Source organism: Callithrix jacchus, chromosome 6 (assembly GCF_049354715.1).
Source record: "Callithrix jacchus isolate 240 chromosome 6, calJac240_pri, whole genome shotgun sequence".
NCBI classification, from domain to species: Eukaryota; Metazoa; Chordata; class Mammalia; order Primates; family Cebidae; genus Callithrix; species Callithrix jacchus.
This window is the reverse complement of record NC_133507.1, coordinates 20,328,199-20,354,086: the sequence shown is the minus strand read 5'-3', so window position 1 is coordinate 20,354,086 and position 25,888 is coordinate 20,328,199. Positions and strand designations below refer to the sequence as shown.

Below are 25,888 nucleotides of genomic sequence, written 5' to 3'. Positions count from 1 at the left end.
CATTCAAACTTGAAATAATAAAACACTATGCCAGTTTTTAATGACAGGTAGTAAATTTCTGGAATTCATTATTGTTTCAAGTTTAGGGTAAAAGGAAATTCAGGAAGGTAAGTGCCAGAGTGAATTATTATGAGACTCCAGAATAGTTAGAGACCACATATTGAAGCTCTTGAGGCTGATATCATAGAGGAGAAAGATGTTCTTGTATAAACTATCCCTTGGTGCTGATGCCAAGGATAAAACATAGATCTCGACATAATGCAAGTAGTTCAGTGGCAAGATTGCAGGCTTTACAGCCAAACAACTGAGGAGTGAATTCAGACTCCCTCACTTGCTGAACATGGCCTTGAGCAAGTCGCTTAAGTCTTGATTTCCTGAACTCAGTTTCCTTAGCTATAAGATAAGGATTAAAAAAAAATTGTACATTTCTCCATTGAGACAATGTAAGTAAAGCCCCTAATAAAAGCTCACTGGTTTCCTTGTACACCAGCTTCACTTGGTATTGTATTAATTTATGATGAGGGCAGTAAAAGTAACGAGAAGTGGTGAAGTGGTAGAATTATGTCTTTTTAATCATGGAAATCTAAAAGAGTACGATCTTAAAATAGTCTTCGTATTTCACTTCATGCACAATGTGAACAGATGGAATTTTCCCTTTTCATTTATTGCGAGAACACGAGTCTTGCATTTTGCAAGTTTCAAATCATGCAAGGTCTTCAAGAATACATTCTGTGCATAAAATGCAGCCCTCCTGGAACGCTGGTTTTCCTTTGTGCCATCCTTTGTTCGTACCGGAGACCCTTTATGTATGGCGTCAGCCTCACTGGGGTGAGGACATTGGGCTAGAACTTTTGTTTCCATTTCATTTGTGATACAACTGAGATACAGACACATTAAATGCCTTAGCAAAGGCTGTGCACCTCATTTGTGCCATGCCTGGGGCTAAAATCCATCTCCCCACCAAGGCTTGGCATTGGCATCTATGAATACTTTCCTAACTCCTGAAGTTGATGCCTGAGCATTTTGATTCTTAGACAAAACTAACCATCTCTCATTATAGTCCGCTCAGTCTGTCATCATTCTTACCTACCTGTGTTATAAAAGATGGTTGATTCAATGGTACAATTTTTGAAATAGGTATCTGTTGATGTTACGTCTTCAAAATAGCACTCATCAAAGAATGTGTCCTCAAAGAGTACATGTTTAAAGTACATCCTCGTGAACCTGTGGAAAGAGGTTGACCTCTGAGTGATTCATCCAAGAAATAGAGACTTGAGACCAAAATGGAAAACACAGCAAGGCAGAAAAAGGAGATGTGCAAGCCCAAAGGTGCCAGAGCATTATTTTCAACCCAAACTCCTTTCCCATTTCTTCGCTGTTTGTTTAGTCGTGGGGAAGGGCCTCAGGACCTGGAAGCTGGTGTCTACTGGAGGTGCGTATGAAGCGCTGTGCACCAACCTAGTGGTTTTCAAAGGCAGGTCCACAGACCTTCTGAGTCAGAATCACAAAAATGTGAAATAGTGTGAATTTCACATTGAAATTGAAATACTGATAACACCTTGCTTTTTGACGCTTTTTTTAAAACATGCAGGTCCCTGGAATGGTCCTAGAAGTTTTGGAAGCAATAGAATCGTGAAAGTCTGAGAATCTTCTTTTTTTTTTAATTGTCCAACAAGATGTGGGGCAAGAGGTACTTTCATTCACACTATCAGTAGAATATAATCCATGGAGCCTCTTTGGGGAGCAATTTTGCCAATTTTGAAATGCATGTTCTCTTTAACCTAGAAATACCACTTCTAGGAATTTATCCTACACATACTTACTCATGTATTCAAAGAGATACATTCACTGATCTTCAGTGCAGCACTGCTTGTAACAACAATGGATCACTACATACATACATACATAACAGATTCAATGTAATGGAATACCATGTAGCCATCGTAGTAAATAAGGTAGATCTATACGTGTTAATACAGAATAATCGTTAAGATATGTTGTTAAGTAAAAAAAATCAAAATGCAACATAGAGTTTATAAAGGGATCATTCAGGTAAGAAAGGATATGGATACAAGTGCTTCCAAACACATCATCTGGAGACTTACACAGGAAACTGATAGACATGATTGTTTCCAGAGAGGCACAATGGAAGTAAGGAATAACACACTTCATTTTCACTTTATGCGGAGTGAATATATTACTTGTTCACCTTTTTTTTTTTTTTGAGATGGAGTTTCGCTCTTGTTACTCAGGCTGGAGTGCAATGGCGCGATCTCGGCTCACCGCAACCTCCGCCTCCTGGGTTCAGGCAATTCTCCTGCCTCAGCCTCCTGAGTAGCTGGGATTACAGACACGCACCACCACACCCAGCTAATTTTTTGTATTTTTAGTAGAGACGGGGTTTCACCATGTTGACCAGGATGGTCTCGATCTCTTGATCTCATGATCCACCCGCCTCGGCCTCCCAAAGTGCTGGGATTACAGGTGCGAGACACCGTGCCCGGCCCACTTGTTCACTTTTTTTAAACTCAGTTAATAAGAGGGTAAGGCCATCACCTAGATGATTATGAGGTGCAGCCACACGTGGAAGTCACTGCTCTACCCCAACTCCTGCATATTTAATAGGAAAGAACAACACAACATTTAAAAATGTCTCTGATAGCTGGGCATGGTGGCGCATGCCTGTAATCCCAGCTACTTGGGAGGCTGAGGCGGGAGAATTGCCTGAACCCAGGAGGCGGAGGTTGCGCCATTGCACTCCAGCCTGGGTAACAAGAGCGAAACTCCGTCACAAAAAAAAGTCTCTGACACACACTACCGTCTTCCTCTCTTGGCTATGTTTACCAAGTTTGGTCAAACTTTTAGGCCAGAAGCCTTTGAATACATCTTCATTTGTGAATAATTTACACATTCTTTCTTTCATCTATTCATTCATTTACATATTTAGTCTTCTGCAAACACCGACACGGTACTAGGTGCTATGAGTATAGAGAGGAAAGACATGCTCCCTGCTCTCCAGTCTAACTGGAAAAAAAGTACAAGCAAAAGGCAACTATAACACAGTGGAAATCGCCATGACAGAGATAGCACAGGGCACTGAAGGCCATTGTTCCTTTTCAAAAGGGCCACCAAATACTTACAATGACCAGTGACCCTTATCCTTCATGCTAATATTGTGTCCTGCTCAGAACACTAACCTAGAGCTGCCAATCATTAGCGTCTGCTAAAAGACCCACCCCCCAACAGGAACCTGGGCAAGTGTTCATCAAAATCAGGACCCAGACCACTTGCATCAGAATAAACTTGAGGTTATTATAAAAGAAGTCATTTCCTAAATTCCAACCTACACTTGAACCACAATCACCAATGGCAGAGACTAGATTACTATACTTAAAGAAATTTAAGAATCCTTGGTCTAGAAAACCAAACTATTTTGAATAATTTTTCTTAGGGACAAATTTGCTACAGACTTTTGTTTTTTGTTTTTTTGAGACAGAGTCTCGCTCTGTTGCCCAGGCTGGAGTGCAGTGGTGCGATCTCAACTCATTGCAACCTCCCATGTACAAGCAATTCTCCTATCTCAGTCTCCTGAGTAACTGGAATTACAGGTGCACAACACCATGCCCAGCTAACTTTTTTATATTTTTAGTAGAGATGGAGTTTCACCATGTTGGTCAGGCTTGTCTGAAACTCCGGCCCTCATGATCCACCCACCTTTGCCTCCCAAAGTGCTGGGATTACATGCGTGAGCCACCACACCCAGCCACTACAGACTTTTAAATAGGGGCCTCCAAAAGCTATCACTAAATTCTTCAGGTTTCCATAGGAAAACTAATTGGTAAAACTTTTGTTACAAGAAGATGCCACTGATTTCAAAATGCGTAAGCTAGATGTGTTTACTCAAGAGGGCTATTTCTGGAAACGGTTGCCGGCCTTTGCAAGTCTTAATAAATCCTTCTTTATAATATAGTAATAGGCTGCTGATGTAGCCTTGGGTGATACTTTAACATTCTTCCCAGGGTGGCTGAGAAGGCAGAGCCATAAATCATACACGCACCTGACGCAGGCAGCCCTTAAAATGTCTCTCCAAGTAAGTCAGAAAGAGCCAGAGTTATAAGGGAAGAGAGAAAAAGGAGAAAAGGCCGAAACATATTTTATTACTCTTTACATAAATCATCTCCACCAATCTCCAGCCTATATACTCAACAGGCCCACCCAAGAGTCTTTATTCAGGAGAGTTCCAAAGATAAAAGAAATGTATCAACAGCACTTTGTAAACTTTTTCCTTAAGGTAACAGAAGCCATTGGCAATCCAAGATCTATGGCGGAATTATCATTCCAAACCTTTGGTTTCAGTTACCTTTCAGGCCCAGTGGTTAGTCCACGAAGTAATTTAACCTACACCAAAGTCACATTCGACATGTGTTAGGCTTGAGGGCATCAGCCTAAAGAAATTCAGTCTAATTAAAGAGATAAACAAGAAAACATATACACCATGGAATATTATGCAGCCATCAAAAACGATGAGTTCGTATCCTTTGTAGGGACATGGATGAAACTGAAGAACATCATTCTCAGCAAACTGACACAAGAACAGAAAATCAAATACCACATGTTCTCACTCACAGGCAGGTGATGAACAATGAGAACACATGGACACAGGGAGGGGAGCATTACACACTGGGGGCTATTGGGGGGAATAGGGGAGGGACAGCGAGGGGGGAGTTGGGGAGAGATAGCATGGGGAGAAATGACAGATATGGGTGAAGGGGAGGAAGGCAGCAAATCACACTGCCACGTGTGTACCTATGCAACATCTTGCATGTTCTTCACATGAACCCCAAAACCTAAAATGCAATAAAAAAAAGAAAACCAACCATTAAAATTTAGCGTGACGATTATCAAGATAGAGGTATGCTATAAAATCACTTCTAAGGGGACACCTGCGATCCAGCTGGGTAAAGTATGAGCTAGTACCCTGAAGGAAAAGTAAAAGCTCTCTAGGCAAAGATGAGGATGCGTATTGCGGACAGAGGGAAAAGCATGTGCAGACATAGATGCATGTCATATATACTCTTCAAATGCCTTTTTTGAAAGTAGAGAATTCTCTTTCACATAAATTATATCATCATTTAAGGAAAAAATAAATAAAGACTATGTCTCCCCAAAATTGACACACATGAATACTTCAATAAGCTCTCTAGGCACAGTGAAATGAAACAGAGTTCTTAAGAACAGGAACCCCAGTCTCTCACATATTATCTTAGATCAGATCCTAATCTGAGGTAAATCAAAAGACAAATAAGTGGATCATCTCAGAAAATATGTACCTGGGCCTAATTTGCTTAAAGAACAGAGGAAACAAATTCTTGCCTGAATGCTCTACATAACTCCAGGTGTAGGGGTCAGGCCTTTACCCAACCTCTGACGCCTCTCTCCAAAAAAACGAAGACTCTAACTTTCAGAGCATAACCACCAAGAGCTCTGAGACAATTTTCTTCGCCTCTCTAAGCCTGCATTTTTAAAAATCTATTAAATAAGAGTGTTGAGAAGATGGCTCTTTTTGCAGCTCCAGCATGTTTCCATAAACGAGGAGTACTTTTACTGTGTGTATCCCCAAGAAATAAATAAAAGAGTGGACTTAGGAGATAGCTTACTTCCACAAATATTAAAATATTATTTCATGAAGAATCAGAAAATGTTCATGATGGGAAATTCTGGTGCCAAATGTCAGTCAAATAGTCTAAGGATGTACATTCTTGTGCCTCAGCAGGTTTGACAGTAAAATCCAACTTCCTCTCTCTTTCTTTTCTTACACTCAAGGATACCTGAGTGCAAAAATCGTAATACCTCATTCTGTCTCCTTCACAAAGATCCTGGCACATTTACTGCTTTTAGGAACAATAACTGAAGCAGAGAACGTAGAACAAAAGGGAAATGATAAAGCTAAAAACATTAAATTAGCAAGAGAAAAATAGTAGAACAAATTCATATATAAATATAGTCAGAAACATCCAAAGTCAAACACTAATTTAGGCATGCCAAAATCTGGAAACAATTCAGAGATCCCTTCAACTGGTAAATGGATAAACAAAACACAGTAATATACTAAATTCATGGAATACTAGTCCATAATAAAAATAGACTACTAAAAATGCAGTAACATGGATACATCCAAAATGTATTACGCTAAATAAAATGAGCAAATTCAAAGGCTTCCTATTGTATAATTCCATGTGTGGAACATAAAGAAGATCATTGGCTGCCAAGGGCTGGGAATGGAGACAGGGCATGGAGAAACCGGAAGTAATGGCACTGGCCTGTATCTTGCTTGTGGTGGTGGTTACATGACTGCACATATTTGTCAAAACTCACAGAGCTGTATACTAAAAGGGGTAAATTTACTGTACATAAATTATTCCTCAATAGAAAAAGGAAGTTTCAAAACCTTTCTAAGGTAACCACAGCTAAAACAAAATCCAAATCAAGCTCAACTACTGACTAGACTGACTTAACCTCCCCACAGACTGCTAAGGCCTAGCAGAAGAGGTGTACACATTTTTTAGTCCCTACTGTCATGCAAAACATCTGGCTCACAACCCAAAATTACAAGACATTCAAAGAAGCAAGAATAAAACAACATGATATCAAGACATATCATTTAAAAAATCATAATCAGATAAAATATATATACTGGAACTCTCAGGCACGAATTTAATATAATTAACATATTAAAGCCTTAAAGGAAAAAATGGATAATATGCAGGGGTAGTTGAGGAACTCCAGCAAAAACTGTAAGATTCAAACAGAAACACTAGAATTGTTTTAAATAATGTACAGATATTAAGAATGTCTTTGATGAACTCATTAGTCGGCTCATTGTGGCAAAAAAAATAAGGATTACTGGAATTATAGATAACTCAAAAAGTTAGCAAAATTGAAAAGTAAAGAGAAGAATAAGGGAGGAAACAGAGAGCAACATCTAAGAGCTGTGGGAAAATGTTAAACAGTCTAACACAGGTGAGCTTGGAATTCAAGACAGAAAGAGAAAGAGGCAGTATTCGGAAAGACAAAGGCAAAGGATTTTCCTAAAGTGATGAAATGAATCAAACCGTAAGTTCAGAACCTCAATAGAATAAATTACAAGAAGAAGGAGGAGGACGACGATGTGGAGGTGGTGATACACCCAAGCACATGATATCCAAATATAAAGAGGAAATCTTGAAGGGAGCAAAAGAAAAAACATCATGTTACATATTTAAAAAAAAAAAGAATACAGCAGAAATCTCAGAATATATGCGAGTCAAAAGACAATGAGGTGAAAGCTTTAAATTTCTACATGAAAAAAAAACTGTCAATCCAGAATTTACACCCAGCAAAAAGATTTTCAAAACTGAAGAAGAAACAGATCTTTCAGACAAACGAATACTGAGAAAATGTATTGCCACCATAATTTCACTATGAGAAATAATAAAGGAAAGTTCCTCAGGCATGAGAAATGTAATACCTATCTACATTTGAAACTTGGATGTTCACAAAGAAGTAAAGATCTCTAAGGCCGGGCGCGGTGGCTCACGCCTGTAATCCCAGCACTTTGGGAGGCCGAGGCGGGTGGATCACGAGGTCGAGAGATCGAGACCATCCTGGTCAACATGGTGAAACCCCGTCTCTACTAAAAAATACAAAAAAAAAATTAGCTGGGCACGGTGGCGCGTGCCTGTAATCCCAACTACTCAAGAGGCTGAGGCGGGAGAATTGCCTGAACCCAGGAGGTGGAGGTTGCGGTGAGCCGAGATCGCGCCATTGCACTCCAGCCTGGGTAACAAGAGTGAAACTTCGTCTCAAAAAAAAAGAAAAGAAATAAAGATCTCTAGAAGTGCTGAAATACATTTAACTTTTCTTTTTTTATTTATTTTTAATTTGGAAACAGAGTTTCACTCCATCACCTACGCTGGAGTCCAGTGGCACAATCCCAGCTCACTGCGACCTTCACCTCCCAGGTTCAAGCAATTCTTGTGCCTCAATCTTCCAGGTAGCTGGAACCACAGGCGTGCAACACCATCCCTGGCTAATTTTTTGTATTTTTAGTAGAGACAAGGTTTAATCACGTTGCCCAGGCTGGTCTCAAACTCCTGAGCTCAGGCATTCTGCCTACCTTGGCTTCCCAAAGTGCTAGGATTACAGGCATGAACCACTGTGCCCAGCATATTTTTCTCTTATTTTTAATCATTCTAAAAGATGGTTCACTGGTTAAAGCAAAAATAGCAGCAATATATCAGGTGTTTACAGCATATATGAAAAAAAGGTATGTATGACAACAATCACAAAAACAGGTAAGAAGAAATTAGTGTTCTGTTGTAAGGCTCTTACACTAAAAGTGAAGTAATAGAATAATGTTGGAAGGCACATTATGATTAATTAAAGATGTATACTGTAGATTCAGAGAAGGCCTTCAAAAAATTCAACAGCACTTTATACTAAAACTCTCAATAAACTAGGTATCAATGGAATGTATCTCAAAATAATAAAAGCTATTTATGACAAACCCACAGCCAATAACATGCTGAATGAGCAAAAACTGGAAGCATTCCCTTTGAAAATTGGCACTAGACAAGGATGCCCTCTCTCACCACTCCTATTCAACACAGTATTGGAAGTTCTGGCCAGAGCAATCAGGCAAGAAAAAGAAATAAAGGGTATTCAATTAAGAAAGGAGGAAGAAAAATTGTCTCTATTTGCAGACAACATGATTATTTAGAAGACCCCACTGTCTCAGCCCAAAATCTCCTGACACTGATAAGCAACTTCAGCATAGTCTCAGGATACAAAATCAATGTGCAGAAATCACAAGCATTCCTATGCACCAATAACAGCCTTAAAGAGAGCCAAATCAAGAACAAACTGCCATTCACAATTGCTACAAAGAGAATAAAATACCTACTAACAAGGAATGTAAAGGACCTCTTCAAGGAGAAATACAAACCACTGCTCAAGGAAATAAGAGAGAACACAAACAGATAGAAAAACATTCCATTCTTATGGTTAGGAAGAATCAATATTGTGAAAATGGCCATACTGCCCAAAATAATTTATAGATTCAACACTATCCCCATCAAGCTACCAATGACCTTCTTCACAGAACTGGAAAAAACCACCTTAAATTTCATATGGAACCAAAAGAGAGCCTGCATAGCCAAGACTAAATCATAAAGAACAAAGCTGGAGGCATCACGCTACCTGACTTCAAATAATGCTACAAGGCTACAGTAATCAAAACAGCATGGTACTGGTACCAAAACAGAGATATAAACCAATGGAACAAAACGGAGGCCTCAAAAGTAATGCCACACATCTACAATCACCTGATCTTTGACAAAACTGACAGAAACAAGCAAAGGGAAAAGGATTCCGTTTAATAAATGGTGTTGGGAAAACTGGCTAGCCATGTGCAGAAAGCTGAAACTGGACCCTTTCCTTACACCTTATAAAAAATTAACTCCAGATGGATTAAAGATTTAAACATAAGACGTAACACCATAAAAACCCTAGAACTAAACCTAGGGAACACCATCTAGAACATAGGCATAGGGAAGGACTTCATGACTAAAACACCAAAAGCAATGGCAACAAAAGCCAAAATAGACAAATGGGATCTAATTAAACTTAAGAGGTTCTGCACAGCTAAAGAAACTCTCATTAAAATGGAATTATGAAAATAATCTAAAAGAGGGTAGGAAAAAAACAAAAAACATGCAAAACAAATAGAAAACAGCCATCAAGATGATATGCTGTAATTCCACCACATAAATAATTACAATACATACAAATGTTCTATACACACCAATTTAAAAATAAAGAAAGTCAGTTTAGGTGGAGAAAGAAAGGCCTAATATATATTAATTACAAGAAATTCACTTAATTATAAAAACATACATAGACTGAAAGCCAAAAAAAAAAAAAGGAAAAAGTTATACAAACACTGATCAGAAAGATGCTAGAGGTTTAGATAATATTAGATAGTACACTTATAATAAACATTATTATCAGGGATTAAGTTTACATTAAATAATGACAAAGGTTTCAATTCACCAGTAACACATAATGGCTACAAACATCTATCTACCTAACAACAAAAAGTCCTAACACATTTTGATTTCTAAGAATAAATATCATACAGACTGCATTACCTGGTCATAGCACAAGTATATATACACAATCGATATTTAACAGTATTTTGACACTTAAAATGCACTTCTAAATAACTGGGGAGATGGAGTGAATATTAACGGAAATTGTATTAGTACCAAAAAGGAGGATTTATAATTACAGATACAACAGAATTTAAATATCCTATGAATATACCATGAATACTTTTAGGCCAATAAATTGTAAAACTTGTAAAATATAATTTTTTTAAAGATGAACTACCACACCTGAACATACGAAAACCATTAAAAAATGAATTGAGGGTCTAAATGTATTGTCTCCACAGATGGCAAGCTCACGTGGTTAGAGACGCTAGTTTAGCAATCCCTATCTTATATAAGTTCTAGGGAAAAGGAAAAGAGGAAATAAAAATGACACTGAAGTTGAACAAGTATAAGCTAAATATACACCGTATACTACTGGTGAGAGTGCAAATGAATGCAATCCCTTTGGAGAAGAATGTTTCCAGCCTTCCACTCAGCAATTCCTCTTCCAGGTTTAGAGCCTCGAAAAATTCTTTCCTGACAACACTTTCTGCAGCTTTATTTGTAATAGCAAGAAAAGTTTATTAACTACTTAGCTATCCTTCAAAAGGATAACAGATGAATGGTATGAAATAGGCATATAAAAATTTGAATTGAATGAAATTGAGTTATGTAGCTATCTTCCCCAAAACAGAGTATTTTCAAAATCATAATTCTACACAAAAAACAAGTTGCAGAATTTATAATTATATATCTACACATATATAGTAACATAGTATTTGTCTAAATTTTGAAACATGCAAAAAACTGCTGTACAATGTTTGCGATACATAAGTACATGCCAAAAGTATAAAAATATGCGTGAACGCAAAGCAACAAACTTATGACAATGGTGATCAAGATCTCTGGGGAAGGAGAAGAATATTATCAACGAGAGCAACACAGTGAGTAATGCTTAATCAATTTTGAAATCTGAAGTAAATGTAGTTTATGATTTTATAAAGCTAAGTGCTCTAAGTAGGGCTGCTTTTATTATTCTCTATTCTCTGCATATTTTAAATGTTTTATAATGAAAAAAAAGAAGAAAGGAGTCAAAGAACTAGTTATTTGCAGATGATAGAATTATACAACAAGATAAAAACAGAACTAACAAAGAGCACAGTTAGAGACAAAATAAACACCCAAAACTCAATAGCAGTCTTATTTACTTGCTATAACATGTGCATATGTTTGACAGGGGACAAGCAGTCCCATTTTCAGCTGCTAAGGTACAAACTTTCCAGGAAGATGCTCCATAAGAACTATGCAGGACCTGGAGTAAGCTACAAAACTTAGCTGAGAAATTTTAGTAACTATGAAATATTACATACATTCTACATCAATATGATCACATTCTGTGGGACCCTAGGCTTAGACAGGTCAAAGATTTTCCTACGATGGCTCAGCTTGTTACCGAACAATCAAAGCTAGAACCCAGCCTTGGCACCTTTCTGGGATTGAAAAACGAGAACTGGCATTTAAGTGGCCCACCACTGGCATTTTCGAGGAGTTTTACTGTACTGAAATTTAGTCCCACTGCAGCTGAAGACTATTCTCATCTAGAGCCAGGCATGGTGGCTCAAGCCTGTAATCCCAGCACTTTGGGAGGTCAAGGTGGGTAGATCACTTGAGGTTGGGAGTTTGAGATCAGCCTGGAAAACATGGTGAAACCATGCCTCTACTGAAAATACAAATATTATCCAGACATGGTGGTGGGCGCCTGTAATCCCAGGTACTCGGGAGGCTGAGGCAGGAGAATCACTTGAACCTGGGAGGTGGAGGTTGAGATCATGCCAATGCACTCCAGCCTGGGAGACAGAATGATAATCCATCTCAAAAAAAAAAAAGAATGTGCTTATCAATGCCCCCTCCCAAAAGGAGCCTTGGCATGTAACATTTCAGTGTGATGCATGACAGCAACCTCTGTTCTGTTGTGTGTGTGCTTTCTTCCTCTCTGCTCTTCCTGCCCCCTGCTATCCTACCGCCCTCATTTTAGAGATAAATCTTATGAACTTCATTTTCATTCTGAGCTATTCATCGTTGACCTTTACTAAGAACTCAAAAGAACTTTTCTCCCACACTTCACTGGCAAATCATCTGAGTAAGCAGTCACACTTTCCTACGTGAGTGAGATCACAGCATCAGCTTTGAGGAACCTCCAGGAGTAAGACATTACTTCCTGAGTCACAACCTATCAAAGACAGAAATAAGGCACCTCTCCCTCACATGCAGAAAGATTTAAATAAGATATTGCCCTCCCACTGCTAACTCTCACAGAGGAAAGCCCTACCAAGCAGAAATTTCTTTTTAGGAGGAGAGGCTAAGTTAGTAAGTTAATTAGTGAGTTTATTCTGGGTAGAAAATCTATCCCGTTTTTCGCTAACAACAAAGGAAGTCTGGCCTGACATTTTGGCTCTGATTTAAAACATGAACTTATTATTTTGCCTTTCCTGCACTTTCCAGAAACACACAAGTACAAAAGCTGCATGCTTTTAGGATCAGAGCCCCCAGATCCCAAAAGAGCCTCTAGAAGCCTGCAAATGATGCTTTGGGAGCAGACCAAAACTCAATTGGCACTTTTGTTTCTTCCTGGGGGCAAAGGAATTGGTTTTACTACAGGATGATACTGAGCTTTCAATAGAATTTCCTTTGTCAACAACATCCAACTCTAAAGCCCTGTTTACACAAAATAAGTTTCTACCATGTGTGATACTCAATAAAATAATTTCCATCAAAACTTTAAATCGGCCAATTATGAATAAAGGTAAAGGAGGAATACTGATGAGGATGGGAGAAACAGAACTAGGGAAACCTAAAGAACATGCATTTATCCATGGAGGCCCTCAAAAGAGGGTTGGAGTTTCAAAGATGAGGTGTTCTCCAGCTACGACCAGCAGATGGCAGCATAACTCAAGAAAAGAAGTCAGGCTGCTCGCATTCCTTAGATCACCTCCAAAGGTTCCTAATCAGTCAAGGAGAAAAATACCCAAATTATTCAAACAAGTTGCTGGGGAGGGAGTAGGGGAATTATAAGCTTCAGATAATAGTGGGTGTGCGTTTAGTATCTGTCGGTTAAGAAACATATACCGTATGACAAAAGTTACAATGAGCTCATTAAACTTTTGAAGACATTTAATTTTAATAATCATACAAAAACATCTATGTATGTTTGAAGCATAGAAACATGGCAGAACATGCATGAAGGATATTTACATCCACTCCCAGACAATCCTTGGCACACCTATGCATTCCCAGACCTTGGGGAAAATGTTGACTGCTCTAGTTACCATTATCGCCATTATCACTGTGACTACTGTCAGTATTACTCATATCACAGTGATGTATCACTAAACAACGGGGACTTGAAATGAGGTCTCCTTAAAAGAATTCATCTATGTACATTAGCTGTGTGATCTTGAGCAAGATGTTAACCTCTCTAAGCTTCTGTTTCCCCACTTGCAAAAGAGAAAGCATATTTCTTGTTCCCTGGAATTTTGTGAGATAATCTTTGTAAGGCGGCAATGTTCATTAATGTTGATGGCTATAGTGACCATCATTGCCATTATCATCATTGTCACTGCTACCATCAGTGTTACTCACATCAAAATAATATATCACTAAACATTGGGAACTCCAGAAATGAGGTCTCCTTTAGGGAATTCATCTCTACAGGGAATCGTGTCATCCTGTGGGTGGCATCTAGTCATCCATAATGTCCCTTAGTTTTCAATATTTCCAAAGTATCCTAATAAAGCAAGCGTGGCATTTCTTCCTTGGCAGTGTCGACACAAGACCTTCTGACATACTAAAGACAATGAAACATCTTGGGGGAATTGCCTTCCACCACCATGAGCATTGGAGCTGCCATCCCTGGAGTGTTCACTCTGGGCAGAGGATAATGACTCAGATGTTTCTGCAGGAGATGTATGGATGCATGGGTATGTGAGTATGTAAATATCTGCACCTGGGCTTCAGCACTTTAAAAAATCTGAAAATCTGAACCCATGTCAATGATACTTGGTCCTAAGCCTTCCTTCCCAAAGGCCTCATATTTGTAGCAATAATTTTCTCCTTTTTATTGCACACTTTCTCCCCGTAAATAACAGGGAGCCTTTGCTAAAATCTAGCCTATAAGAACAATATGGAATAAACTGAATGAGCTATCCTTCCTGAACTTCAATCAGTCATTCCTTTCCTAAAGGGGCCAGGAGTTGCTAGGGGCAGGGACTTACTGAGACGCTGGAGGTATATGTGGGTGCAGAGACGGGGAGATAGAACATTCACCAGAGGTGAGAACTCATGGTGTTCATCCTGTATTGTAGTGGTAACTATGGGGCAGTTAATGCCACTGCCACTGAGCTATCTGGGCCATGGTATTTCAGGTGCATAGCCCATGGTCACCCACTTACTTACCATTCACAACCTGATGAGCCTGCTAAGTACAGTTCAAGAAGGGAAACAGTAGAGGGGCAAATGCTCAGTTTAGTGAGTAATGTGGCTTTGGGTAAACGTGGTTAAGGTCCTGACCTGAACCATCTAGAGGGTTTCAGAGGACAGTTTCAAAGAGGCATTCCTAAAGCACGACAGGCTGGACGGCCCATCTCATCAGGTCCAGGACGAGGAGGAGGAGTAACGCGGACTGAGAAGCAGCCTCGCAAAGGTATGAACAGGACTTCTCTAACCCTCTGCTCATTTTTTTCCTTCTAATAAACACTCCTGGCTGACTATGGACCATACTGATCAACCCTCCAAAGTAATATTAGGTGAAAGAATAATCACAGGGCTCTGTTAGTCCTGGCATGGAAAAGCCTCTAGGGTCAAAGTAAAAGCTCAACACTCGGGCTTTGGACTAGTTCAGGAGTCAGCAGTAAGAACCTTACGCCCTTTCTCTGGGCAGGCACTCTTCATGCGTCATCGCTTTCTGCTAATTTCCATTAACGGTTCAAGTTCTTGGACTGACAGTCCTCAGTCAAATGTCTCCATCCTTGCATGAAATAGCTCTCGTCAGGAGACGAGAGTGTCAGGGAGTCATGGTGGGGGCCGGGGGGCGTCAGCACAATACAGACACAGCCACCAGCGGAGCTATGGAGTCTCTGACAGCCATGGCAAGTTGTGACGATGACACCAGCCTTGGTGCTCATTCCCAGCCATATTTGATTCTTATCTTCCCTCTGGCTCCCTCCCAAGAACAGTCCTCATGACTGTCACCCTGATGGGGCGGAAGCCCGTGCTCACTCACTTACTTATCATTCACAAGTTTCCCATGTTGGTGGATCTGATTTTCCATCGTAAAGTTGATTGTGGCGCCGTACACATGCTCACCGAAAAATACCTTCATTTTAGACTTGTATTCTTCATCTTGAAAATAACGTATCATATCAGGAAACCAAACTGTCAGTCCATAGTAACTGGAGTGGAGAAGGCAGAAGGTTGGAACAACAACAGGATTAATTATTTCATGATTAGGGTCTACATTCTTGGTTTGATGTAGACCAAACTCATTGAAAATACATTAATTTGATTCATTATCAGAAAATCTGATAATATAAATCCTCATATTAATAGATACCAGGGGGAAAATCATGACCACCTCCATAAATGCTAAGAAGGCATTTGATTTAAAAGAATGTTTTCTCCTGATAAAAACACCAATAGATTAGGGACTGATGTATACCTCCTTAACATGTTAAAAAAATACACATCTCAGCCAGACTCTTAGTGAATAGGGAAACACTAAAGACATCCCCACTGGCCTGGCACGGTGGGTTAGGCCTGTAACCCCAGCACTTTGGGAGGCTGAGGCAGGCAGATCAGTTGAGGTCAGAAGTTCGAGACCGGCCTGGCCAACATAGTGAAACACCATCTCTACTAAAAACACAAAAATTAGCCAGGCATGGTGGTGCACAGTCATAGTCCCAGGGACAGGGGAAGCTGAGGCAGGAGAATCGCTTGAATTGGGGAGGTGAGGGTTGCAGTGAGCCAATATTGTGCCACTGCACTCCAGCCTGGGTGACAGAGCAAAACTCCAACTCAACAACAACAACAAATGTCTTCTTTGTAGAAGTCACTAATGTTGGTTGTCTGTTACTTGCAAGCAAAGCATCCTATCTGATACAAATTCTCAGTCAGAACTAACTGTAATCCTCAATGTGTAAAGGAGGCAACTAAGGCAAAGGGAATCACGGTACTCAAGTAAGACAGAACTTACCTTAACGCCATGGCAAACCAGACCACAGCCAGAATCAGTGTGTTCATTCTGTAGGGCCCCATTACACAGTACAGGGCATTATCCCAGACCTACAACCCACACCAGAGAAGGATTGTTAAACAAAGGAATCTCTGACTTTGTTTCTCTCACCATCAAAGAGCTCATTACTCAGATTTTCTAACAAGTTGCCCAGGAACCCATGGAGAGAATGAGTACCCTACTGCCTCCTAGAGGCGGCACATCTGTCCAAATAACAAGGAAAGGCTCTTCTCTTCTTACTGGCTGGCCTCATTCTCTAACAGTCCAATAGGATTTTCCCCAAAACACAATATTCCGTGAATGTGATTGAAAGCACACTGAGTTAGGACTGCAAGGCACTGAGCCATCTTGGCTACTGAGTTCTATACCCTGCCTGTGGGCAGGGGTGATTTTGCAAACATTTATTGACCATACACCGTTGAAGACCATCCAGTTCCAACAGACTCTGGCTGGCCGGCTGCCTCAGCACTCAACAGCTGACTGGCTCCCTACTTGTAGGAGCCAGTGCTCCAGAGAAATGGCATTGCCCATTTAGAAAAACGTTTTTTGTAAATTAAAAAAAAAAAAAAAAAAGCCTCAAGGGGTTGTTTATTTCACTCACTTTTTCCTCACTGTGGATTATTTTAAAATTTTCTAGAGAGAAGAATGTTTACTAAGACTACACATTTTACCTACATTCAAAATCCCTGCCTTGGGAAGGAAGAACAAAGAAAAGAAATTAAGATTTAGAGAGTTTTCAGCTCCAGGGCACACAGCAAGTTAGAGGCAGACGGGGGCTGGAACCCAAACACCGTCCTCCAGGGTTGCCTCCTCTCCAAGGCGCTGCCCTAGGGTGGGGGGGTGTTCAGGGTCTGCGTTGTTCATCCACTTAGGTTAGAAACTCCCATACAGCCACCTTCTCCTCCTAAGTTCCCCATCATACCTGCTTGAAAATGGTCTTGAATCTGACCAGCCAGCGCTGGTACCAAGTTCCCGTTGAACTCTGTATCTCAATGAATTCGTCCATTTGCTTGGGAGTTTTGATGTTGGAAACCTGAAAAGTAAAAATAGGGTATAGAGAATCTGAACCCCACTTTGTGTCAGTTTTCAATGTGTGGTTTAATGTAACTATTTAAACTGATTTAAGGCAAGAGGAGTCTGATTTCTCAAAGACTGTACTGAAAACAAAATCAAAAACCGTTTCCATCACCTCCTCCAATAAACCTTTCATCTAGAGATAAAGACACGTCATGAGTGTCTCCGTCTCTTCAGCCAAAGGACTGAAGATACGAGGAGACAACAGAAGAGCAATACGGATGGGACTGGATACTCTGCTGGGAGAAAGCAGCCCTGGAAGTGGACAGCAGACTCATCATCTCCTAAGCACTAGGTCTAAGATAGCTTGGCTATGCTTTTTTAAACCCTAAAAACAGTGGTTCTTAAACTTTTGGGAGGGCCAGGCACCCATTTGAGAATGTGCTAAAGGCACAGGCTATCTTCCCTGAAATGTCAAGGAGGATGTAACCACACCGTGAGCCTCCTGGACTCATCTTGCCTCTCACAGATATTCAGCCTTTGCAAGTAAGATCTTCCACCTGAGGTCAGACGGGAAAACTTCACACCTAACACAGGAGGCTCTGCAGTAGAACTCTTGGCTGGAGCTGGGCTTCAGGCTATTCAGTACCTTCCGGGATGTTAGGAACCCCAGCTACAGCCAAAGGAGGCTAGAGGGAAAGTGAGCACCAACTCAGGAAGCACCTTAAAAACCAAGCCGCAACGCCTTACGATACCCACTCTACTGTCCATTTTTCCATTCTTTGCTCCTTGGAGAAAAAAACACTCTCTTCCTTTGGGATTAGGGAGTGGGTGTGTTGACACCTTCAAGCACAATTTACTTACTCTAATTTACAATTCATTAGAACAATTGTCAATGATTCAGTCTAAATTATCTTGTGTTACCCCAGCCCTGCAGGTGGTGGGTTTTCTGCCAAGCACTTCAACTCCTTCTCCTTCCAAAGGTTTCACTGCGAGCTTCTGAGACAGCCAATGGGTCCAGTGAAACCTGGGGCTCACCGCACGGGCACCAAGTGAGAGTCTGACTGCCCTAAGCTCTCCCTCCAGGCCACTGAACACATCTATGAGCACATCTGCTGATGGGAAGCGCACAACAGCAAAACAGGTGATGCCGTCGAGCTGGCTGAGTACCCGCCCCTGACCGCCAACCACAGGCTGCCTCTCTGAGGTCAGTTACCACTTTCTGGCTGTCTCTCTCTTTTCGTTTCTTTTTCTGGCCCATCCAGTCATTTACTTCTACATCATTAACATAATCATCCAGTCAGTATAAAGCACTGAGCCCATAACCTTTTTAAGTCCCTCTTCCTGTTGAGTTAAAACTGAAAGCCGAAGGTACGCCTCCGAACCTAGTAACTGGCACGCATGCTGGGATAAGACAAAAACGCCAACATTTTATAACCCTCCACACATTGATTCCTGCCCGAACGCCCTTCCTCCAGGTACACTCCCACCCCTAAAATGAGGAACTCTGATCCTGCGGTAAAAGGCTGAGCTTTTGTGTCTGAAAATTGATTTCCTAGCTAAGATCTCATTCTTCAGCATGAGGCAGCTACCTCTGTTAAAATAACTAAATGCGAGGCCACTCAACCGAAGTGGCTCTAGTGCCCTGGGTTCCCACATCATCAAGCACAAACCTAAGTCAGAATTTTAAATAAAATAAAACAAGCTCAGCCAATCCCAGTCGGCTGAGTGGGCACTGGCTGTATTATCTTGAACCTCCCACTGGAATAATCCAAATGAGGCAATCGCTCAAACTCTAACCTGGCAAATGCTTTCTCTGCTCTGACTCCATGTTCCACCTATAAAAGCCTCTCCCTCGGGCTCCGTCGCCAAAGCCCTGACCCACCTCCACTGTGAGCCCCCAACAGATGAATCACTGTCTCCGTAAATAAACTCTCTGAGATTTTAGTGTGCCAGCGTTTATCTTTGAACGCAGTAGAATGTGTTGTCAGGAGAGAATGTGGAATCACTTTTCCAAAACGGAGCTCCAGTGCAGTAAGCCCATTTGGTTGGTGTAGAAGGGGTCTTTCCAGAAGCAACAGTTAGGAAAGGCCTGGCTGAGCACCACCACATGGGAGCTACTGTACCAGGTGCCCGAGTAAGATGCGAGTTGGGAGGAGCTGATGGTGTGCTTGTGACGGGCAGAACAGGGTGGGGAAGAATTCTCTATCAGGACTCCTCCTGGGACAGTCTGTGTGCGTTTGAAATAAATCTGTTAATAACTGCTCAAGGCATGGGGCAATCCCAAAAAGACACTCTCAGACTTAAAATGCTAGTAACCTAGTAAGCATAAGCAAGGAGAAACGGTTTTATTCCAAAGGGAGAAGAATAGAGAAGGCAGAGGAAAGGCGGTGGAGAGACTGAAAGGGAAAGAGGAGAAAGGAGGGGGAAGGCTGCATTCTGTGATGCAATTCCTCTGTTCACAAATGTTCAGCAAGCCTGTTAAACCCCAAATGCTGGGTATCAGTTATGTCTGTGTCTGTGTGTCTGTCTTAATGTGTGTCTGTGTGTTCCTGTGTCTGTGTGTCTGTCTTTAGGCATGTCTGTGTGTCTCTGTATGTGTGTCTATGTCTGTGTGTGTATCTCCATGTCTTTGTGTGTCTCTGTGTGCCTATGTCTGTGTGTGTGTCTCCATGTACACATGTGTATGTGCATGTGTGTTCCAGGCTGATGTAGTGCAAAAACCAATCCAGCCGATGTGGAGGCAGATTCAGATTCAGAGGCTGAAGGCAGATTCAGAAGACCATGGAAACATCTCCCAGAAATAAGCAGGAGCTTGGAGAGAAACATGGACTTCCTCTGACCGTGGAAAAGGGCAGCAGGGGCAGGATGGCAGGAATGAGCCAGGTGCACCCAGAAGCCTCACCCATGTGTGGCTTCCCCACCTGCAGCACAGCGGAAGCACTATAGGCCATTACAGAGTCAGCAGGGATGGAAGATGGGAGAATCGCTGTGACCCTTTACATCTTTCTTTTCTGTTGTAGTTTTTTTTTCTTTTTTTTTTCTTTTTTTTTTTTTTTAAACAGAGTCTTACTCTGTCACCAGGCTAGAGTGCAGTGGCGTGATCTTGGCTCGCTACAACCTCCACCTCCCTGGTTCAAGAGATTCTCCTGCCTCAGCCTCCCAAGTAGCTGGAACTACAGGCGTGTGCCACCACGCCCAGCTAATTTTTGTATTTTTAGTAGAGACAGCGTTTCACCATGTTGGCCAGGATGGTGTTGATCTCTCGACCTCATGATCCGCCCGCTTCGGCCTCCCAAAGTGCTGGGATTACAGGCGTGAGCCACCGCACCCGGCCAACATCTTTCATCTGGAGTATTTCTGTTCATTATGCTTCTTAATAAATGTTTGCAGTACATGTTCTCACTTATAATTGGGAGCTAAAGGATGAGAACTTCCGAACACAAAGAAGGGAACAACCGACACTGGGGTCTACTTGGAAGTGGAGGATGGCAGGAGGGAGAGGACCAAAAAGGGTAACTATTGGGTGCTGGGCTTAATAACTGAGTGACGAAATAATCTGTACAACAAACCCTTGTGACATGAGTTCACCTACGTAACAAACCTTCACATGTACCTCTAAAGCTAAAATAAAAATTTTTTTTAAATTTGCTGGAAAAGCATTGGCCCCATACTTCAGATATTTTAGAAGCATTAGAATTAAGAAAATATTCAATTGAGGAATTTTTCCATCAAATTTATAACAAGTTAATTTATGAAAAAATGTCAAGACATTTTACATAATGGTTAATGTCTGTGTAGCACTTACTCCAAGCCTGGCACTGTGTGTTTTTGGTGTTTTATTTAATCCTTACAATAGCCACATTTTAGGTATGATTATCCCTCTTTTCTCCATGAGAAAAATGAGGCACAGAGAGTCCCTTGCCTAAGGTCATGCAGCTACAAAATATCAAAACTGGGATTCGACACTTTGGGTGCAGATGCTTCGCCACCGCCACCATGGGATCCTCCCTGAAAAGCAGGGGTTTCAAGCAACAGGCTAACAAGGATAAGTGGCTTACTGGAGACTGAAATGATGGAAGCTAAAAACTCAAAAACAGTGAATCAAAGTTAGGTGGGAGTTGCTCCAGGAAAGTTTCCTTGAGGAAAGGGATTTGAAGTAGGGGAAGTTGTAGAAAAGCTGCCTAGAGCCACCCGGTTGGTCAGAGCATGGCAGGCAGGAACACAGTGTCTCTGCAACTATCGAGACATCTTTATAGAAATTATCTGGGTCTGTTTTGTTTATTTGTTTTGTTTTGTTTGCTTTTAAAACTGGCAAGAAACAAAATTCGGACTAATAGCCAATGATGGTAAGGGTGTAAAGAAATGGGTCCAGGGCCTGGCGCAGTGGTTCATGCCTGTAATCCCAGCACTTTGGGAGGCCAAGGTGGATGGAGCACGAGGTCAATAGATCAAGACTGTCCTGGTCAACACGGTGAAACCCCGTCTCTACTAAAAATTCAAAAATTAGCTGGGCATGGTGGCACATGCCTGTAATCCCAGCTACTTGGGAGGCTGAGGCAGGAAAATTGCTTGAACCCAGGAGGCGGAGGTTGCGGTGAGCCAAGATCGCGCCATTGCACTCCAGCCTGGGTAACAAGAGCGAAACTTCGTCTCAAAAAATAAAAAAGCAATGGGTCCCCTATTGTCTGTGGCATTGTAGATGGGTACAATCCAGTTGAAATGTATTACAATTTGGCAATATATCGCAAGAGCTATAAAAATAACCAAGCTCTCTGAGCCAGCACTTTTATTTCTAGGAGTCTACTCCTAGAAATAAAACAATCCCAGAACATGAAGGGGAAGGAACTATGTGCATAAGAAGGTTCACTGCACTGATATTTACAGAAACAAGGAAATAAAACCAGGTAAATAAGCTTCCAACATTAGAGATGTGTTGGGGAAACAGTGTTAATGTTTGTAGCATTCCCGTTTATTAAAATGATGATTATTAATAATAGGAGACAACATAAAATGATGAGTGCTATACTGTGAAATAATATGTATTCATGGGCCGGGTGTGGTGGCCAAGCCTGTAATCCCAATACTTTGGGAGGCTGAGGTGTGCAGATCACGAGCTCAGCAGTTTGAGACCAGCATGGCCAATATGGTGAAACCCATCTCTACTAAAAAATATAAAAAGTAGACAGGCATGGTGGCATGTGCCTGTAGTCCCAGCTACTCATGAGGCTGAGGCAGGAAAATTGCTTGAACCCAGAAGGTAGAGGTTGCAGTGAGCCAAGATTGCACCACTGCACTCCAGCCTGTGTGATGGAGTGAGACCCTGTCTCAAAATAATAATGATAATAATACGTATATATAAATATTCATACATATGCTTATCCCTAGAGAAATCTGTTCATTACTGTCACCATTTTTTTTTTATACACAGTCTTGATCTGTTGCCCAGGCTGGAGTAAAGTGGCACCATCTCAGCTCACTGCAAACTCAACCTCCTGGATTCAAGAGATTCTCATGCCTCAGCCTCCTGAGTAGCTGGGAATATGTACAGGCAACCACGCCCAGCTAATTTTTTTGTATTTTCAGTAGAGATGGGGTTTTGCCATGTTGGCCAGGCTGGTCTCAAACCCCTGACTTCAAGTGATCTGCTGGATTCAGACTCTGATATGGTTTGTCTCTGTGTCCCCACCCAAATCTCATCTTGAACTGTACTCCCATAATTCCCACATGTTGTGCCAGGGATCTTGTGGGAGATAATTGAATCATGGGGGCAGTTTCCCCCATACTGTTCTCATGGTAGTGAATAAGTCTCATCAAATCTGATGGGCTTATCCGGGGTTTCTGCTTTTGCATCTTCCTCACTTTCTCTTGCCACCACCATGTAACAAGTGCCTTTTGCCTCCTGCCGTGATTCTGAGGCCTCCCCAGCCATGTGGAACTGTAAGTCCAATTAAACCTCTTTTTCTTCCCAGTCTCGGGTATGTCTTTATCAGCATCATGAAAAGGGACTAATATAGCCTTCCAAAGTGCTGGGATTACAGGCATGAGCCACCATGCCTGGCACCATTTTTAAAAACAATTAGCAACCTAAGGAAAAACTGAGAATGTTATCCATCAAAATGCAAAGAATCATTATTACAAAGTGACAGCAATATCAGTCTTTATTCTCCTTTTCACAAATGTTCTGTTATGTGTTTAAATTACTTTTTAGCAAAGCAAAGCAGTGAAGAGAACCCCGTTACTGGTAGGCAACCCCATACTCACTGTGAACACTTTCTCTGGGGTCCCCTTAGCCCTCATGTTGGTGTCATGCACTTGCTTGAGAATCATCCAGGCTTCGTCATGTTTGCCCATCTAGTGAAACCAAGAAAAGACACAGGAAAAATTCAGTACTGATTAGGCCTTCTGTTCATTAGGGGTGGAAAATCCTACAAACTCAATGGGAATGCTGAAATGAGCATTCGTGTCAGGTCTGAGGCGACAGCACATGGACTCATTACCATCTAGGACTTGTGAATGACCAGGACGAGCTTCCCTACCCAGCCATTCTCACAAGGGTAATAAGGCTGTGCTTTCAAGGTGTAAATGCTAGAGGGTATTATCATTATACACTCTGAGTAACTAACTGCAGTTATAAGGTTGAATGGACTGGGATGTGGGAACCACATTCCTCACTGATGAGACAAGGCAAAGAAGCAACATGTTACAGGTCAAATCGTGTCCCCCAAAAAAGGATATGAAGTCCTATCCCCAGTACCACAGAGAATGACTTTATTTGGAAATAGGGTTGTAATAGGTGCAATTAGCTAAATTCAGATGATGACATTCTGGAGCAGGTGGAGCCCCGATTCATTATAACTGCTGCCCTTCAGCATGCAGGGAGGATGCCATGGGATGATGAAGGCCACGACTGCAGTGACACAGCTGCAAGCCAAGAAATGGCCAGAAAAGCCACAAACCAACAGAACCTAGAAGAGGCAAGGAAGGATTCTCCCATACAGTTTTCTGAGGGAGGAAGACCTTGCTGCTGCTTTGATTTGGGATGTTGAGCCTCTGAAACAGTGAGACACACTTCTTTTAAGTCACTCAGTTTGTGGCACTTTGCTACAGCAGCCCCAGGACACTCATTCCAACGAAAGGTGCAAAACTCCCTATGGCATCTGCCTCCTGATCACAGGGGCAAACAGGGAAACTCAACATGGAGGATCGCTCTGCAGATGGCTCAGGAAGGACGCAGATAAGTGGATTCTGCAGATTGGGTCCTGCTGCCCTTCTGCCCACTCCTACGCTGTCTGATCTCTGCAAGCAGGAGACTCCCCTGCTATTGGAAGGTTCGTGGGACGCTCTCAGGACACAGACGCAGCTGGTGGGTAGCTGGGAACCTGTATAGCTAAGAGACCTTGGGAGCAGCAACAAACTGTACCATAGCTCTCTCATGCCAAATTAGTTGAGTGTGTTGGTGCATGCATGCCTGTGGTCCCAGCTACTCCCGAGGCTTAGGTGGGAGGATTGCTTGGGCCCCAGAGATCAAGGCTGCAGAGAGCCATGGTCGTACCACTGCACTCCAGCCTGGGTGACAAAGAGAGACCCCATCTCAAAAATATATATATATATTTTTTTCAAGGTGTAAATGTGAAATAGAAATATTTCACATATAAATATAAATGTAAATATATATTTTTTTCAAGTTGTAAATGTGAAATATAAATATTTAACATATAAATATAAATGTAAATATATGTGTGTGTGTATTTTTTTTTTTTTTTTTTTTGAGACGGAGTTTCGCTCTTGTTACCCAGGCTGGAGTGCAATGGCGCGATCTCGGCTCACTACAACCTCCGCCTCCTGGGTTCAGGCAATTCTCCTGCCTCAGCCTCCTGAGTAGCTGGAACTACAGGCGTGTGCCACCATGCTCAGCTAATTTTTTGTACTGTTAGTAGAGACGGGGTTTCACCATGTTGACCAGGATGGTCTCGATCTCTTGACCTCGTGATCCACCCGCCTCGGCCTCCCAAAGTGCTGGGATTACAGGCGTAAGCCACCATGCCTGGACCCTTTTTTTTTTTTAAAGAAGTATCTCTTTGTCACCCAGGCTGGAGTGCAGTGGTACAACCATGGCTCTCTGCAGCCTTGATCTCTGGGGCCCAAGCAATCCTCCCACCTCAGCCTCCCAAGCAGCTGGGACCACAGGCATGCATGCACCAACACGCTCAACTAACTTTTTCTATTTTTGTAGTGACAAGGTCTCCCTATGTAGCCCAGGCTAAAAAACTCCTAATCAGGATCTGGGGGACAGTGGGTGTCGTGAGGCAGCTCTGGAACCGCCCATCCTTCCACAGCCTTGGGAAGGAGCTCCTGCTCTGGGCCCCGTGAGCTCTTGAGCCCTCCAGTGCTACAG

At 41.8% G+C, this 25,888-nt stretch overlaps 1 protein-coding gene across 9 annotated transcripts in view; it reads right to left on the bottom strand.

Moving 5' to 3' along the window:
* SV2B (synaptic vesicle glycoprotein 2B) overlaps window positions 1–25,888 on the bottom strand; it is a 192,342-nt gene that overhangs the window by 12,474 nt on the left and 153,980 nt on the right. For all 9 annotated transcript variants that reach the window (XM_078326824.1, XM_035303880.3, XM_078326825.1 and 6 more), the window contains 5 exons: window positions 23,755–23,844; window positions 17,399–17,509; window positions 16,438–16,526; window positions 15,473–15,637; window positions 1,091–1,224 (listed from right to left, as the gene is read on the bottom strand). In XM_078326824.1, coding sequence (XP_078182950.1) covers window positions 1,091–1,224; window positions 15,473–15,637; window positions 16,438–16,526; window positions 17,399–17,509; window positions 23,755–23,844 — 589 coding nt within the window. The remainder of the gene's footprint in view (window positions 1–1,090; window positions 1,225–15,472; window positions 15,638–16,437; window positions 16,527–17,398; window positions 17,510–23,754; window positions 23,845–25,888) is intronic.